This window comes from Cataglyphis hispanica, chromosome 12 (genome assembly GCF_021464435.1).
Source record: "Cataglyphis hispanica isolate Lineage 1 chromosome 12, ULB_Chis1_1.0, whole genome shotgun sequence".
Taxonomy (NCBI): Eukaryota; Metazoa; Arthropoda; class Insecta; order Hymenoptera; family Formicidae; genus Cataglyphis; species Cataglyphis hispanica.
Genome location: NC_065965.1, coordinates 5,434,891 through 5,452,200, shown reverse-complemented (window position 1 = coordinate 5,452,200; position 17,310 = coordinate 5,434,891). Strand labels below are relative to the sequence as shown.

The following is a 17,310-nucleotide window of genomic DNA, read 5'->3' as shown; positions in this document are numbered from 1 at the left end:
GCGTTTATACGTGTACAACCAATTGTCCCTCTGGGGCTGCGCCTATTGTGTCTGTAGCCTAAATGCACCATGTATGCGCGTCGAGTGAACCGTGTAAAATGGGTAATATTGTTACTTTCTCAAAAATGACAGCGGAATGACGCGGAGGAGCTTCGCGAGTCAGAGACACCCGACAGGATGAAAGGCGGATGAACAATTCTGCGCCCCACAATTTTACGACGCGCTTCTAAATTCGAGGATAGTATAGAGGCGCAGGTGAGGCGACGCACGTTAGCCTCTTTCACCCGGCATCAATGACGAAAACGGCACGCCGCTGCAGATAACTAAACGAGAAGGCTACTGCGAAGAGAGGCGGGGGTGATGGTGCGCACCATTCTCTCCAACGGGCGGGACGGTGATGCTGATCCTCGCGTGTTTATCCAGCTCTCTAATTTATTCAATGTGTGCATTCACTGCGCATTGCCGCCCTGCACGCTCTCGCGAACGCAGTTAGGATTTAATAGTGCGCTGTTTCACCGACAAACTTGTTCGTATATATTATATAGCGCCGGTTGCTACGACGAGTGGAAACTGGATTAACGCCAAAAGATGCGGACGAGTTAGATAGATAAAGAGGGAGACAGAAAAAATATATGACAAAACGCGACAGGAGTGATCTTTGCTTGACATTTCGACATTTATGCACTTACAGCGATGTTAAAACTATTTTTCCCGCATCTCAATATTTTCGTTTGTTTGCTTCTGATTCGAGCCGCGCGTGCTCTATGCATAGAGTCTTGCCAGCAACTTTTGTGAAACTCGTCTAATTGTCAATAGCATCATGTCTGTATATAATTTTATTAAGTAAATTTTGTATTCTACATAAATACTGAAATAGAAAAAAGTTTATAAAAATGTGTAATTTAATGAGAGGGAAAATTTACCAGACACACATGTTGCGTCCTCCTTTTTTTCCGTAAAGTGATATTCTTAACAACACAGAAAATTGATACTATCAGCTATCTAACGGCATGCTTGCTTGTATATCCCTTGTGTTATGCATGGTAGCAAAAGCGAAACATTGTTACAACGTTTGCTTTGAATTCAGATAACGTATCTTGTCTTTGATCTCTCTCTCTCTCTCTCTCTCTCTCTTTCTCTCCTCTTCTTTACCATCCTTGTCTCTCTTTCTCATTTTCGGTCTCATCTTTGCTTCCTCTCGCGTATCTATCCTCTTGCAGCTTTCTCTCCCCTTCCCTTTTTCCTCGTTTCTCACCATCCCGTTAGCGTCGCCGTATAATGAACCAAGGCAACGTGTCAGATACGAAAACGTTGCCGGCAATGACGATACCCGAATCGTCTTAGTATCGAAATTCGATATCACATGCTCCCGTCTCTCGTTCACCACCACGCGTCTTGTATGCGCGCAATTCCTTCTCGTCAATTTCATGTGGGCTTCCATCATTCGCAGTAATTGCAGTGAACTGCCATATAAAAATATGCATGTGACACACTATCGAGAGATACTGGGGAGAAGTAGGAGAGAAAGAAAGACACCAAAGGCTTCAAATTTAATTTTACGAGATTCTCACTTTTTTTAATTATTATATTTTCAATTTCAAGCGCCTTTATATCGCAAAGTGTTTTTAATTAAATTTTTATAAAATGTAAAATCTTTGTTTAAAAGTTTAAATAATAAATAAAATCTTGTCATTTCTTTGCCAATCTCAGAGATTGAATTATTCAAAACTTCCTAATTAGCAAGCATTCACAATAAAATATGATTTGTGTTATAGTAAAATAATATTTTTTTTTTAATCCAAACTAACATATGACAATCGAGAGTGAAGAGAAAGAAAGAAGAGACATTCTACAAATGAACTTAGCGATCAGTAACGGATAAGTACGATCGAATTCTATCGGTTTTAACGCGGACCCGGCATTAGCATTAATTTGAGTTGCCGTTTATTTATAATGGGTTAATGTTAATTTACGAAGTAGCCGGTATCGCGCGCGCGCGTGCATGAGCCCACTCGCCGACACCGACACCCCCCCACTCCATGACTAAAAGCATTGTTTCGAACCGTGGTTTTGCGCTCAATTTGCATTTTCCTGCTAATACATTACGGTTTATAGCCGCGCGCCAGTCGCTTTCGCGGTGAACTGCATAAAATACGAGGACTCGCCGCGTGTCCCGTGGCGTCAGGGCGGTGCCGCGACCGCGAGCGTTTTGCTTGCGGGTAAAAAAAATATACATCTTTCCGTCGGTAGGAAAAAAATGCGATGGAAAAAACCGACGAGGCGTTAATCCGGGGAATATATTTCGGGGAAACAAATTTATGTTAATTTCAGAGTTTGAGTTAAACGTACGATATCAAATATTTCACTCTTTCAAATTGTAGCGAGCTGTTTCATAATATATTCCGTGAAAGAATTACAAAATTATCTATCGTAGTAACATTCCCTCATATACACTATTCATACAGTATTCGCGTTATAACGCGAAGAAAACATTATGTTAATAAGAATAAAAATTTATTCTTTTATGAATTTAACGACTTATTTTCAAAAAATTATGATATAATGGGTAAAATTCTGGCTCTTCTTGCCAAATAATTTCAAAGTAGTACATTCCAAAAATAATTTTTTGATAATAAAATATAAAAAATCAAAATCTAAGGATATATAAGATATCAATTTTGTTTTTGTTAACAATTGATAAACTATCTTTTTTATTCTGGATTAGTTTGAGTTGTAATATCTAATAATAAAGTTATTTAAGAAATAGTTTCAAGGAAATGATAAATTTGCAAAAAAAAAAAAGAAATATTTTATCTGCAAAAATATAACAAATCTTCGATGCAAAAATATTCCAAGATAATAGATAGGAAAAGCGGAACTTTAAGCTATTTGTAACCATCGCCAAGCTGCTACTGCTGCATAGCAACACACGTCGATCAAGGATTAATGCATTGGAAATTGCAGCGCGATGCATTACCGGTTATCAGCAGCGGAGAAAATAGCAGCAAATAGTATGAAGACGACAAACGAGACACCGGTGCTTACGCGAGTATAATCGGCTCGTTCTGAGTTAGCTACGTACTACTAATACCCTGTCAGAAGGCGAGGCGCTAAAATGGATTCCAGGAAATGAAACCGTTTCGTCTTGCAAATGCGGCGCTCTCACGAAAGGCGTGCACCCCGGACATATCTCGCGCCGCCGCTGGCAGCCACGTGCACAAAGTTGCACCCGTTGTTACTGGCTGCTGCTGGGCGCATAGCGGCATTATTTTTGCGCGGGGCCTACTCGACGAGGCATGCGCTACGCTCTACCTGGGCATAGTTATGTATTAAAGATGAAACATGTATGAAACTCCAACTATGTAACACCGTATATTTGTGTAAGCTGCACAAGCCGCGAGACAACGCTGTAGAATAACAATAAGACCGCGCACTTTGATAAATGTAGCTTCTTGATCGCGATAACTCATGCGATGAATAATACAAAGCGATTAGCACGATGGTATATACGAGATAGATTTATCAGCTTTGCCTCTATTCCGAGACAACGCAACACTGTGAAGAGAGATTTAGGATGCGGTTGTAGGAGTTTTGAGATCTCACCGTCTGACATTTTCATTAAGATGTTACCAGCGGACCCCGTTGATGAAATCGGTCTTAAAACCGCCAGTGACCCCGGTCACATTTATCACTACTCAAAAAACGAGAGGACACTTGTCCTGCCGGCGGCAAGCAAGTTGTTCCATGGTACTCTGGACCTCTTGAACTCATCGCACATCAATATTGTCTCGTTCGAGTGGGAGACGGCGACAATCTATCTATTCGTTCGACAAGAACTTGGTGGAAAAGAAGCCAAACTATTCCGGATTTTATCAAACGACAGCATTATAATTTCTGTAAGCTAATTTCGTCAGTTTAGAAGACGTTTAAAAAATTTCCCTGATACGTGGGTTATATTTTTTAAAAAGATCCGCTGATATAGAGTATAAGCGACCTAGTTTTCCGAATAATTCACGCAACACGGTACATTGAAAATAAGCGAGACAACTTGAAAATTGTGATTTCGCGCAGCGATTGTACCAGAAGACGTACCGATCCATCATTGTAGATGTAACGCCATCTTGGAGCCAATATCCTTGCGTATAAATCACACAGCAACCATTGCGGAGACAAAGACGGATATCAGCTCAACCGGCAGATGTGTCTCGGATTATTCGATATTCCCTGAAAAGATCGTGTTCCGCAAAGTGCAGCACGTTCCTCTCAAATATGAGTGTCGTATATCGAACAAGCTCCGTCTGTCTCACCGCGTTAAGCTTCCAATTATATTATCTTCGACTTCGACTTTATTGTCGATCTTACTTTACAACGTTACGTGTAATATAAATAATTTATATTCGTGAAAATCAATTCAGGAATAAATCTTGTCATTTTCTTCAATTTTAAAATTAACTTAAATCGAGGATTCCAACACGAAATTTTTATCACGTCTAATATTTTTCGTAGAAATATTAAAAGTAAATACTAAGTGCAATAACCAGTTTTAAAAATTTTTATAAAATAACAAATTTTAATATTTTACGCGCAAATTTTCAATTTATCAGCATTTAATAATCACAAAACTATCGAATATATAAGCAAATAAAATATGTTTGCAAATTCGAATTTGAGCCTTCCAAGACTAATCGTTGAAATCGGAGACAATCGATTTTTTGTTCACAGCAACACAAACAATTGGATCGTCGAATCTTGTTGGAATGTGTCGCCAGTTAGTCGACGTCGCGATACCGAGAACCGATCGATGAGAATGATTTCTGGAGCGGAAAAGTATCTCGAAGGAGCTACCGACCGACGAGTAGCCGAGGCCTCTCTCACCAATTTCAACCCCATTTTCTCAAGTCGCCGCTCAGCTTTTCGGCCAAGTTGCGCCCGTCAGTTAGCCCAACAACCATTATCGGCCAGTGTCAATATCTTGTTACCGATATATACTGCCTCGATGGCAGGCGTTTCCTATTTACTCTCTTTCTTCACTTTTTTTTTAAAATTATATAATTATATAATGTAAACGCAAAGATTATAAAGAGAGAGCATATGAGAAATGTAAGTATAATAGATATTATTATCTTTTTTATTTTTATCAAAATGTTTTTTATATAACTATATTTAAATATATTTATATATATAAATGAAAAAAGGATAGCATGTAAAAAATATTATTCAGAATTAAAATATATAATATATTAATATTATAATTATTATATAGTATATATTATATATTTTAATTCTGAATAATGTTTTTTACATGATATCCTTTCTTTATTTCTGATCGAATTCGGAGGAGACACGAAGGAATCGTTGCGTGCAAAAGCAATGCGTATAGACCCGATCGATGGCCGTAGAAATGCTCACGGGATCTGTCACGCACAAAAATATTACGTCATATATCTGGAAGGCCAGACGAGCTCCGGGGTTGTTTACGACTTGCGGGATCGTTTCCAGAAGACTTTCGCGATATACGCAGCCCCCGCGAGCGGGCTCAACGGGTGACTGAGAAGTACGAAAGAGCGATCGTCTTCGAAGTCCTCTCCTCCGTCACCGATTTATTTTCCTTCGCGAATCTCGGACGATCGTTTTCACTTTATTACGCGAGTATCGTACACCAGTCGCCGATGTCCGATGGACGACGCATATAAATTTTTATGACAGTAATCACGAGAGATGTTAGACGCCTGCCTGATATCATACACGCTCACGTGGTTACGTTAGGATAAAGCGTCAAGCATATACTTGCATAATTTTTGTATTTTTCGATCTGTCATATCGTTTTGACCCCTCAAATTATGACTATACTTATAATTCTTAAACTTTGCAAGCTACATTAAATTTTGTATAATCCATAAATAAAAAATATTGCTATAAAGATTCGTATAAAAATTACATCTTATTTCTAAAATTTCGATAAAATCCTGTATCTTTTTTTGAAGAAGTTAGTTTCCAACATGTTTTAAAAATATAAAAATTGAAAGGAGGAGAGGCAAAATCGTACGAGTTCGTATATTAGTCCGGATTGCATGTAACGCGTTGTACTCGAGGCGCCGAAGCGTTTATCGAAGCGTCGTGACACGTCAGGAACGTTGACCCGCCTGTTCCGTGCCATAAACCATGGGCTCGTAATTAAGCCGGCAGACCCATCGCCAATATCGTAGAAATCCAGCTGATACACCCACCCCAGTGAAGGGACCAGAAATCATTCTGGAGATATTTACGGCAGAAATTTATGACTCTCTCGATCAGCATGAGATAATAACTGCTGATAATCGAATCGATAACAATCACGGTTTATGAATAATGCACGCAATATCGATAACTTATATATTTATTTGTTATTTAATTCTGAATGAAAAATAGATATAAAGGTCACAAAGAGAGAAAACGGACCATTTTTTTTCAGATCTATATAGCTAAAATAACCGTTCAAAACAATTTCATATTATACTGTCAATATATTTAGCTGCAGTTCGCTAAAATGGTGGTTAATAAAAATGCTGTTTTTTTTTTTTTTTTGATATATTTAGAACTTTTACGCGTTTTGTTGAAACTAAGCACGTTCAGAATTTAATTGGTTCTTGCAATCAAAATTGGTACATTAGTAAATTCATTTGGGTTTTTTATGCTGCACATGTTCCACAATCGTGCAATATTTACTAAACGTTAAATGGTAAAGAATTTATTGATTTAAAAAAAAAACTTTTTGCACAGGCACACAGATTTTCAATCGATTTCTTAATATACAATTCAAAAGCAAGTTGCAATTTAAATAAGATCTTTGTTTAATTTTTAATTAAAATACATAATACTTAGAAATTAGTATTATATCAGAAAAAATGATTTTTCTTAAGAATAGATTGCGCATATAGTATTCAATATATTTGTAAAATATGAAATTATAAGATTTCATCCTATTTTATTAACTAAAAAATGTGTTTTAAGAAAAAACACATAAGAATCACAGAAATCGTATCAAAAATTTAATCAATTTAGATTATAGAATATTTGATGACCTTTCACTAGGATTAACCACGATAACATCGCATTACACGTTTCGCTTTCCTTATCTAGGATTATCTCCGCGAAAGATTGCGGAAACAAGCAACGTTAAGAGCAATGTTAAGAAGAAACGAAGATTCGTCTAGACGAATTCTCCTTACATCCGGCAAACTAAACTCGCGACCGTGGATTTTTACGCTTCTTCCTCGTTTTGTATTTTTCAATTGCCGCGTCAACGAAATAATCCCGACGATGAGGACTACGGCGGCGGCGACGCTAGTTTCAATAGCGGCTCGTGCGATCACCCGCACCCTTCCGCATCGCGTAGCGCACCGGCTGCGCTTGTGTTTGATTAAATCTACCGGCGGCTGCAGGCACCCGGTACACCTCCATGTATACCCGCTGAATGACGTATAAAGCCCTCAGCCCCCGTCCTCCTCGCCACCGAGCCGCCGCCATCGTCGTCCCTGATTGAAGCATTCGACGGGGATATCTTGGATCCGTTAAATGTCGGACGTGTCTCGTTACGTCCCGTGTTGCGTCCCGTGTGCCCTAGCGATATCCGTGTACATGGCGTGCCTCGAGGATAACGCCTGGATTATAGATAGGCGGCAGTCCAGTCCAATTAGATATCGCACATCCCGATCTTTTACATGGACGCATAAAAAATTCGAGTGCTGCGTGCTGTAGATATGTTTTTAAACGAAAAATGGAGAAACGATCATTTCGAATTTGTTAATCGCTTTTTTTTCGATAACAATTATAATTATTTATAAATTATGTGATACCGTGCAAAATAATATTTTAATTAAATTTAGATTTTTTTTATTATATTTATTATATTACATTTTTTTTCTATATTTAATAAAAAATTGCTCATTTTTAAAAACATTCAATTAAAAGATTAAAAATACAGTGACCATTTATTTAATCACTTCAAAAAAGAAAAAAATTGTTTCAAGCAGAATTAAATTCCACTAATTTACCCAACATTTCAAGTAGCAAGATAACATCAAATAACATTTCAATGACGTCTTACTTACATTAAAAAATGTCATTATTAAGACGTCATTCAATATTATCTTGATATTTGGGATATTGGGGACTTTCGCAATGAATGTGCTCCGCTCAATCACTCTGGCCCGTCGAAAAACATTCAACCGCTATTCGCTCGCTCGTTCTCACGAATCAGCGTCCCGGACGGCGGCGATTAATTAAAATAGCGCGAACGCGATTTGGCGGCATAGCTGCGGCAGCAGTGGGTAGATTTTCCACAGTACGACCATCTCTCTCTCTCTCTCACACACACACACACACACCCATCTTCTCCGCCTCTCTCTCTCTCTCTCGTTCGTTCCTCCGCGCCTAACCGCCCTGCTCGTCGTCCTACACCCCCGCGCAATCCCTGCCCTTTCCGCACGACCCAGACTCGCGGGGCCATTCGGCGTGGTTTACGCGCCCGGCATTCAGATGACCGCATTCGCACGGCCCGAGGAATGTCCAACAATATCCGCGCGGCTACGGTCACCGACGACGAAGCTGCAGCGCGGAATTCAGTCGCTCGTTTCGCGTTTTTTTTTTCCTGTTCTTCTCTCTCTCTCTCTCTCTCTCTCTCTTTCTCTTTACCGTCGTACCATCGCACGATATGATATAACAGTGCGCGCATCCCCGTGCACCCCTAGGGGAAGCGCGAGCCACTCTTCACGATCCCCCGTTTCCACCGATTCACATTTCCATCGTACACCAAACGCATTTCGACCAGACGACTATAGGTACCAGCCGCTTTCATTAATCGCTCGCCCGCGCGTGTCGGTCGTATCAATGAACTCGGCGTTAAACGTCGACGCGCGGGATATCGTGAATCGCCGCTGATGCGAACCGCGAATACGAATCCTTGAAATCGGACAATCCGTTACGATTCTTGTCAATCGATAGAATAATCGGAATCTCAGTTGTACTAATTTTTCATCGCATCATGCATTTGTTTTGGTAATAATTTCATATTTTTTATCAATAAAAAAGTAAATAGTAAAAACATATCATTTCTCGGAATAACATCGGATTTAACAAGAGCAAGACAAAACGTATAAATGATATACAGATATATGTGTGACTATATAAAAAAATTATATTTAAATCTGTAGCAATAAAATATTTCAATTATGTGCGATTAACGACGAGCTAAAATAAAATTCTAACTTTTTAAATTGATAATTAAAATATCAATGTTTTTTGTACGAGCAGACTTATTAATAGATAAGATTTATCACGTCTAATGAATATATTCTGTTATTTTTAATTTAATTGCATCACTATTGTGTGTAAAAAAAAAAAGAAAAGAAAAAAGAGACCAGTTTTATCGTTCACAGTCGAAATTCACGATACTATTGAGGGTTATCAGAGGGCCGACGCTTCGCCAAGTCTCCGCTTCTCGCATCCGCGCCGAGCTGTGAAAGCACCGAGGGTATACGTCCTGCAGGACAAGCGTGGAATTCGAAAGATAAGCAGAGAGCATAACTTCCCGGCGGGCGACGTAACTCAGCCGACCGCCGAGCACGGATCGTTATGCGTCCCCCGTCGCTCGTAACGCAACTATCTCGAAACTTGTTTTTCTCCTTTATTTTAATAGGTCCCGCCGCCACCTCTTCTTCCTTTTATCTCGTATTCGACGCGTTCCCCGGCGGCTAATTCGCCGTAGAAGAAACTTCGGGGGTCAGTAATTGATGCAAATGAGCCCCGGCGTCCGCGTCGGACTATCGGTTTAATTTCCTTGCGAAGTTTAGCGGCGATCGTTGCGTCTCTTAAGTCCCGTGCACGCTTTACGAGGTGTTAATATAAAGCACGTCGATAATCAAGCACACATTGATCGTTTTTCGACACGTTATCGACACGATATTCCATTTTATTTTGAGATAATGTCATCTTATGAGATTCTTTTCATTATTTATTTAATTAAAATTTAAGATATATTTTATTCTATTGTAGAATAAAATGTATCTTATCAAAACAAATTATTTAATTTTATTCTATGATGTATAGAATATAAAATATAAATTTGAAAAACTTGAAAAATACAATAAAAATAATTATTTTATCGATAAATTATTTTGTTTGAAATATTCTTGTAAATGATATGATATGACATATAATATAACACATTTCGATAAAGATTATCGCGAAGCGTATATACGAGAAATTCTCTTGTGTTACCGCTCGAAAATGTTTTCATGTAAATAGATTTCAACGATACGGGCTCTATATTCGTTTACGCTATCGTTATTATCGCGCAACGTGCGATGTGCATGCGCACTATTCTAACAAAGAAACGCGCTGCGTATATTTAATTAAATTCGATGTAATTATATCGAGCGTAGAGTGTAACGCGATATCGCGCATTGTATAGATCACGAAATTGGTGAACCGCATATTATTTCGATAATTGCGAGCACACGCGCGCTCGCCGCACCTTGAAAAGTCGCAGCGATCACATAATATTCCATGTAATATGCAAATTGTAAATTGAGCCTCCGTAGCGTACATTAATTCCAAATAGCATGGATAATAGCGGAAAGTAATGCCAATTTTCTCTTCCCTGCGAGTGCGCAAGGAGTGCGGGGGGGAAAGGGGAGGGAGCGCGGTTCTAATTACGCCGAGTTTTTCATTTTTACACCGATTTCGCCCAAGTCCCGCTCATTTTAAGCGTATCGATACAATTATTGCCGGAACACTAAAATTAATAAACGAGAACGCGAGAGCGGGCTCATAGCGCCGGGTCCAGTTTCGAAATTATGTTCTCTATGCTTATAAGTTCCACGTCGCTCGCATCCTCCTATACTGAAATTGCCACTCGATACTTCGTCAGTGCGCAAAACTTGCGAGAGCCCGCGGAGAGAAACGCGCCGGATTATTAATGTCGCGAGGAAAGTTTGCGCGCCGTGGAAACCCCGTCGTAGAGTCCCGCGTCATCGTACGGATGCAACTATTGCGGCGCGCGGCAGTCCGTATCGCGTGGTGAGTGACGTAATCTCTGCTCCGAATCCCGACTTGTAACACCCCCGCGAGTGTGAGCACCCTGCTACAACGCACATACTCCCTCTTTCTCCCCCTCCTCCTCCTCCTCCTCCTTCCGTTAGCCCGCATGCCGCTGCAACTTCAATGGCGGGTGTATCGCTTCGCAACTGCGGGAAGATAAACCTCCAACCCTTGACCCCGCGACCTCGCCCAAGCCCGCAGTTTACATTCGAGCCCGCGCACATTCATTCCAGTTTATAAAACTCGCGCCCCTCGTGCATCAACCCACTCTCTCTCTCTCTCTCTCTCTCTCTCTCTCTCTCTCTCTCTCTCACTCTCTGTCTCCTTTTCTCTTTGTCTATCTGACGTCCGCTCTCGCTCCCGATGCAGCAGCGAACGGCACCGACGTGGCACGGGGTGGCCGACGTTAACACGTATGATACTAAATCGCTGACGCGATTCTCCGGGCGTGTAGTCGGTGAATTATAAACGGGAAAACGGCGGTTCCGGGAGATTAAACGTAATTATTTATTCCGAGCATCGTCGTCAAACGCGGCGCTTCGTTCCCGTCAAATCGGATCGCTCGCTCTCGAATACGGTCGTGATTGACAATGAAAACTTTTGTGTTCCAATATCTGCCGTCGAGGAATCACGTTTAATTGAATTTGCCTTTGTTTTGAAAACGTTACTTTAAAAGACTAACGCTAAATTAAAAGAAGAATCTTATAATTTTGTAATATTTTATTGTACATGCAAAAATAGATGGAAATAAATTACTAAATAATTACATTATAGATAATAAAATAGGAAGGAAATACGTTTACATTTATCTTGTGGAGAGATTGTTAATATGAGAGAAAATAAACTTTTGGAAGTTCATCTAGAATTGGTATGTCGCCAATATCTTACTCAGAAACGCATCGTTTCCAAAAAATTTGACTTATGCCACTTTCAAAACAAATGATTCGAATAAGTATCCCAAGTAGAATTTCGAAAATTTATAGAGTCTGAAATATCGCCTTTCCATCTCCGTTGCATTTAATACAGTATCCGTAGAAACGCATTTATACGCGATACTTATTCCTCGCGGGCTGACCGATAAATTTGATAGCCGAATTGGAATACCTAGATGAAAATATATATTTCAGCGATCTCTAAAGGAATAATCTAGCTTAGGGATGCGGATAGGCTAGCCCCACGTGGGTGATGAGAGGGAGGCCTGTAAGCGGCGACGAAAATGGTAGGAAAGATATTTACTGGCCGCGAGCTTCCCCGCACCGCTCCTCGAATCTCGAGCGAGCCGCTCAACTCTGTCTAATGATTATTTGTCGCTGTGGTAAGTGCCGTGCTTAAAACAACATTACCAGGCCGCAAGTGCCCGGCAGGTCACTTCTCTCTTCTGGATTAGACCGCCTCATTCCGTCGTATAGCCCGTACTCTCTAAACGTTACCGACTATCTACACGTAATGTTATTATAATGTCTCTTTGTGACAAAAACACACTTTGTTTATATTTTGCAATATGTATTCATGCTAAGTTTTTTGAACTCTTGCCTTTAAGAAGATAAACAAAGTTATTATGAGGTAAAATAAATCAGTTATAAATTATATAAAGATATATTAAAAGATTTTCTTTGTTTGTATATTTTTTTCTTCGCAAGATAAAATAATATTTTTTAATTTAAATTAATAATTAAAATTATAATATTATTAAAAAATATATGTCTCGTATCTTGCTTTCAAATCGGATAAAAGAAATCTCATTAAACAATGTTCTAATGAGTTGTCATAATCTTTACTTATAATCTCGACTTTAATGCTCTTAAAAGCACGTTCCACTTTGCACATTTTGCAAAAAAAATAGCTATTATTATCAATTCCAATTGCATACTATGATTAGCAATCAAGATCATCTACTTGGTGCTTCCGCCTTATCGTTTTTCTGTAAGAGTATTTTAAGTCGGCAATGTAAAAATGCGGAAAGTAGAACGAAATCCGAGCCGAAAAGTCCCTCGGTCCCACTGACTTGTCGGGGCGCGACCGTGCACGCCGCCATAATCCCTTAATATTCCTGGGCTTCGATACATTATGGGCCGGCTATTAACTCTGCGTTAACTCGGCGCAAACGGGATTCCCGGTTTGCCGGTTGGCTGGATTATACAAGAGAAAAATGACCTTATTGGTTCGGTGCTAGAACCAGGCTCGGAGGGGTCTGTTACACCCTGGTACAGCAGCTGGGGTAGCGGCGGGACTCGGTCGGGCAAGTTGCAATAATGCGTTTCTCTCCTCTCTCTCTCTCTCTCTCTCTCTCTCTCTCTCTCTTTCTCCTTCTCTCTCTATTGCCCATACACTCTCGCTCTTTCTCCGTTAATGCTTTCGGCCGTAAACACCGAATAGAAGCGAATAGAGTGCAGTAAAGGGAACTAACGTGTGCGTATGTTCACGATTACGCTCGTTTGGTGTGTACGCTATACGTATGTATAAATGTTATGTGTGCGTGCACGCGATATGTGTACGGGCACGTGCGCTCCGTATACTTAGAAAGTGCGATATCGGCACGTGAATCGAAATTTATCGATTCGCCCGACTCTTCAATACGCCCTTCTTCGCACGGGTATATCTGTCATCTCTCACAGAAAGATCGAATTAGAATCACCGTTAAACATCCAATGCCTTTCTACGCAATATCCTTTCCATTTTGTTCGGCGTTCGTATGAAATATCGTAGATTAAAGCGAAGAAAATTCTCCGTATTGAACTTTAACAATTCATACGCACGATATTTTCGGAAAATTCTGATAATATACTTGAAAGAGCAGACCGCATTCGCGCGCATTCACGTTTCGCTTTAAAATCATGACATTTATTATGTCACCGCGAACAGTAACCCGTTAATTATTTACAATTAATTACAGAGACGCGGGCGCGTTTTATATTATACCGCGACAGCGCGACTGTATGCACATACAGTATCGAATAATCCAAGCCTACATTACGAGTCTACCGTCCGACCGTGCGTCGTTTCGTACCCTGCCTCGCCCATTGTTGTTTGTTACAAAACACAATTCGACTGCCTACAGCGCCTGCCATTTCGGCTATTAAATAAAATACGAGCGACGTCAGTTGGTGTTCATTAACGGCCGGGCTAACGATTCGATTGTAGGACGATTGCGCGTTTAACCCGATCACGCGCTCTCTCGCCGAAAAAAGAACTATTCGACATTAAAAAATCATCGAGAGATGGTTATTCAATAATTTCGCCGTTATAGCATATGCTGGGAAAAAAAGACAAAAAGTACTGCGACTACGAAAATTATGAAATATTTCACATTCAAAAACAAAACAAAAAATATTTTATTCCACACAATGCTTTATTGCAATATACTGTTTTTTCAGGCAAGAGCCATATTTTTCCGCATAAATTCTACTTTATATTTGAACACGCATTTAATACGAATGTTATCGTGTTTCTATCACAGTTGTCGAAATATACTCTGCGGCATATATAGCAATTTATCGCAACAAAAATATTTCAAACTATGCACTGCGTTATGCGTACATACACGCCGACTAAAAATACAGTTTTCCACCAATAAAAATTTATATACGCCGTGTTATCCTATTGATTGGGGATCGCATCGTGAAACTCCAGGTATTTCGGCCTCGCGCGGCGAGCGCCGGGCAAGGTTAGTCGGGAATTTTTTATCGCGGCACGAAATTTTATTTTCGGGCTTTTGTTCGTCCCGATTACCGATTTCGTCCGCAGTGTGCGCGCGCCCCGTTTTTCCCGAGCTCCTCGACGATTCGCAAATAAAGTCGTGCCTGGCAGACAAATGAAATCATATAGATTTTCGTTATTGAGAGACTCAAGGCCGAAAAGAGCGGTGGCGCGGATCTTGCTCGTCGTTCTGTCGTATGGTTTCGAGCGATGGTGCGACTCGGGTCCTCGCCCCGGCCACTCGTAATCTGCAATAACAACCCTCGCTCTTGTGCAACCCTGCTCGCCCCTTTCCCCCCTTGCACGACTACGTTTCCTATGCCGCCGCCTTTCTGTATTCTGCTCGCCCTTTTTCCTGCCATCTACTTCGATTCTTCGCTCGCCATAGAGCTCGCTCGTTTACTCGCTCGTGCGTACATGCGCTAAGCGATACACCGATTTCTCGATACGCTCGACTTCTGTAGTCCTTCATCTACGTGAAAGCCGCGGTCTATTACTTGAGTATATGTTCTTTTCGTTCGCTCAATACAGCTTTTGTCTTCCACGCAGCACGAAATGTTACTGAGATTGATCAGGATTTGTTGGATAAATATATATCCGTCAAAAGTTTATCAAATTGTAAAAATAACCCCTCAATATTTTTGAAAAAAAGCATTTTTTTATCTTAGAGACAGAAAAAAAAGAATTTTAAGACTGATTAAAATATACCACTAAAACGGATTTTCCCTTTAAATATATTAATAATGTCTAAAAATGATTGAAAAGGAAAATAAATTTGTGCGTATCCATTTTATGTGAATATAATCTATATATAAATATTTGTTCTCTTCAATTTTATTCATTCTAACGAGAATAAATCTCTGGATTATACGAATAGTTTTTCGATCGCGTACACAATCACGAATAAAACACGACGACGCTACGCTAGATTTGTTTGCCGTCGCGAGATATTTTCGTCCGAGCTTTCGTCACGCTTAACGTGCGGCACGGATGTCCGTTTGTGCGCGACGACGATAACAATTTTCGTCGCGCGATTTCGCGAACGCAATTCCGCGCAAGAATACTCGATTTCATCCTGTAATCGGAGCGGCACAAAAAAAAATATACGCGGCCCATTGCCGCTCGCGACCCGGCCCGGAGAGCGACGCGACGACGGTTTGCCTTTCCGGTTCGAGGGGTGTTTCGTTTAGAGTGCTTGGGTCATTTCCAAAGCAAACCGAAACCGAACTGCTGAATGGGCATCGAATCGCGACCGCAATGCCGAGCCACCGCAAACGCGAGCGTAACGCAAACTCGACAGGAACGAATACGCCCTGCGCCTCGTTCATACCGGGGGTCCTTTTAGCAGCTTTGCGGTCGGGGCCATTTGACAGATTCTACATAATGAATGATCTCGTGTGCGTATAGCAGCTACGAGCGGATTATCAGATCGTAGACACATTACAATCGCAGGAAACTAACGATCCCCAACTCGCCGATAATTCCCAACAAAGAGCAACGAATTATTGTAAAGGCAACGTGAAAATTTGCTTCATCTTTGTGCAATATATTATTGTTAATAGGATATAAATTGAACAAATAAATCAAAAAACATGAAAAATCCGAAATAGCTTTTCTTCTTACCTTGCATCTGCATCCGGCAAAGAAATCTTCAAACTTTGAAATCTGAAAAATAAAAATTGTTACAATTTAAAGCAAAAAATATCGCTTTTATATTGCATAAGTTTACGTACATATCCACACAATATATTTGCATTTTAACAATAGACTAATTTTCTAAAAATTTATAAAAAAAAAAATACTTAAAAAAATATATTAATCTTTTTATATCTTAAAATACAAAAATTAATATAATAAGCAATTTTAAGTAACAATTTATTGGCAATAAATACGATGTATAAATTACACTTAATTTACATCGGCAATTTCGTGCAAATTTTACAAATACTGAATAATTACGATGTTTTCTTCAACGAGCATGCTACTTGCTGCAATAGCAACAAATATAGTATTAATGACGCAAATCGCGCAATCGTGCATGTTATGCCTCGATACCCACCCACTTTATTGTCGCTATCGCGGATTAACCATTTTAATTTAATCATCTGCGCACTGATCGGCCGATAGCAAACATGGAAAAACAATTTCCTATTGATCGCTATCTCGGGGACACTTGTATCGCGCCGCAATCGACAATTGCATTTTGATGATAGCTTTCGATCCGTCTCCAAATTTTTTCGCTCCTAAAAAAAGCACTAAAAAATATTTATTTTTGAAAAAAACACTAATAAGACGATAATCCCACGTTCTCCGTCTTTGATTCACGTATGAATAATACCGATACATACCTAGCCTACCTGCTCTATCAATTTATCCTGTGACACAAAAATTACATTACCTTTTTAGTGACATGAATTACAATTTTGCCCTCACTTCCTCTCGAATGCAATGATGTTTTGCTTATTTCGAACGGTCGTGCAAAAGCGACGCATTTAACGCGGAATAATACACGACCTTGCCGATCGGACGCGTTGT

General features: G+C 40.0%; 1 protein-coding gene across 8 annotated transcripts in view; it reads right to left on the bottom strand.

Moving 5' to 3' along the window:
- Positions 1 to 16,440, bottom strand: part of LOC126853682 (CUGBP Elav-like family member 4) — a 567,269-nt gene extending 550,829 nt beyond the window's left edge. For all 8 annotated transcript variants that reach the window (XM_050599676.1, XM_050599664.1, XM_050599666.1 and 5 more), the window contains exon 1: positions 16,399 to 16,440. In XM_050599676.1, coding sequence (XP_050455633.1) covers positions 16,399 to 16,411 — 13 coding nt within the window. In that variant the 5' untranslated portion in view covers positions 16,412 to 16,440. The remainder of the gene's footprint in view (positions 1 to 16,398) is intronic.
- Between the last annotated feature and the right edge of the window lie 870 nt (positions 16,441 to 17,310).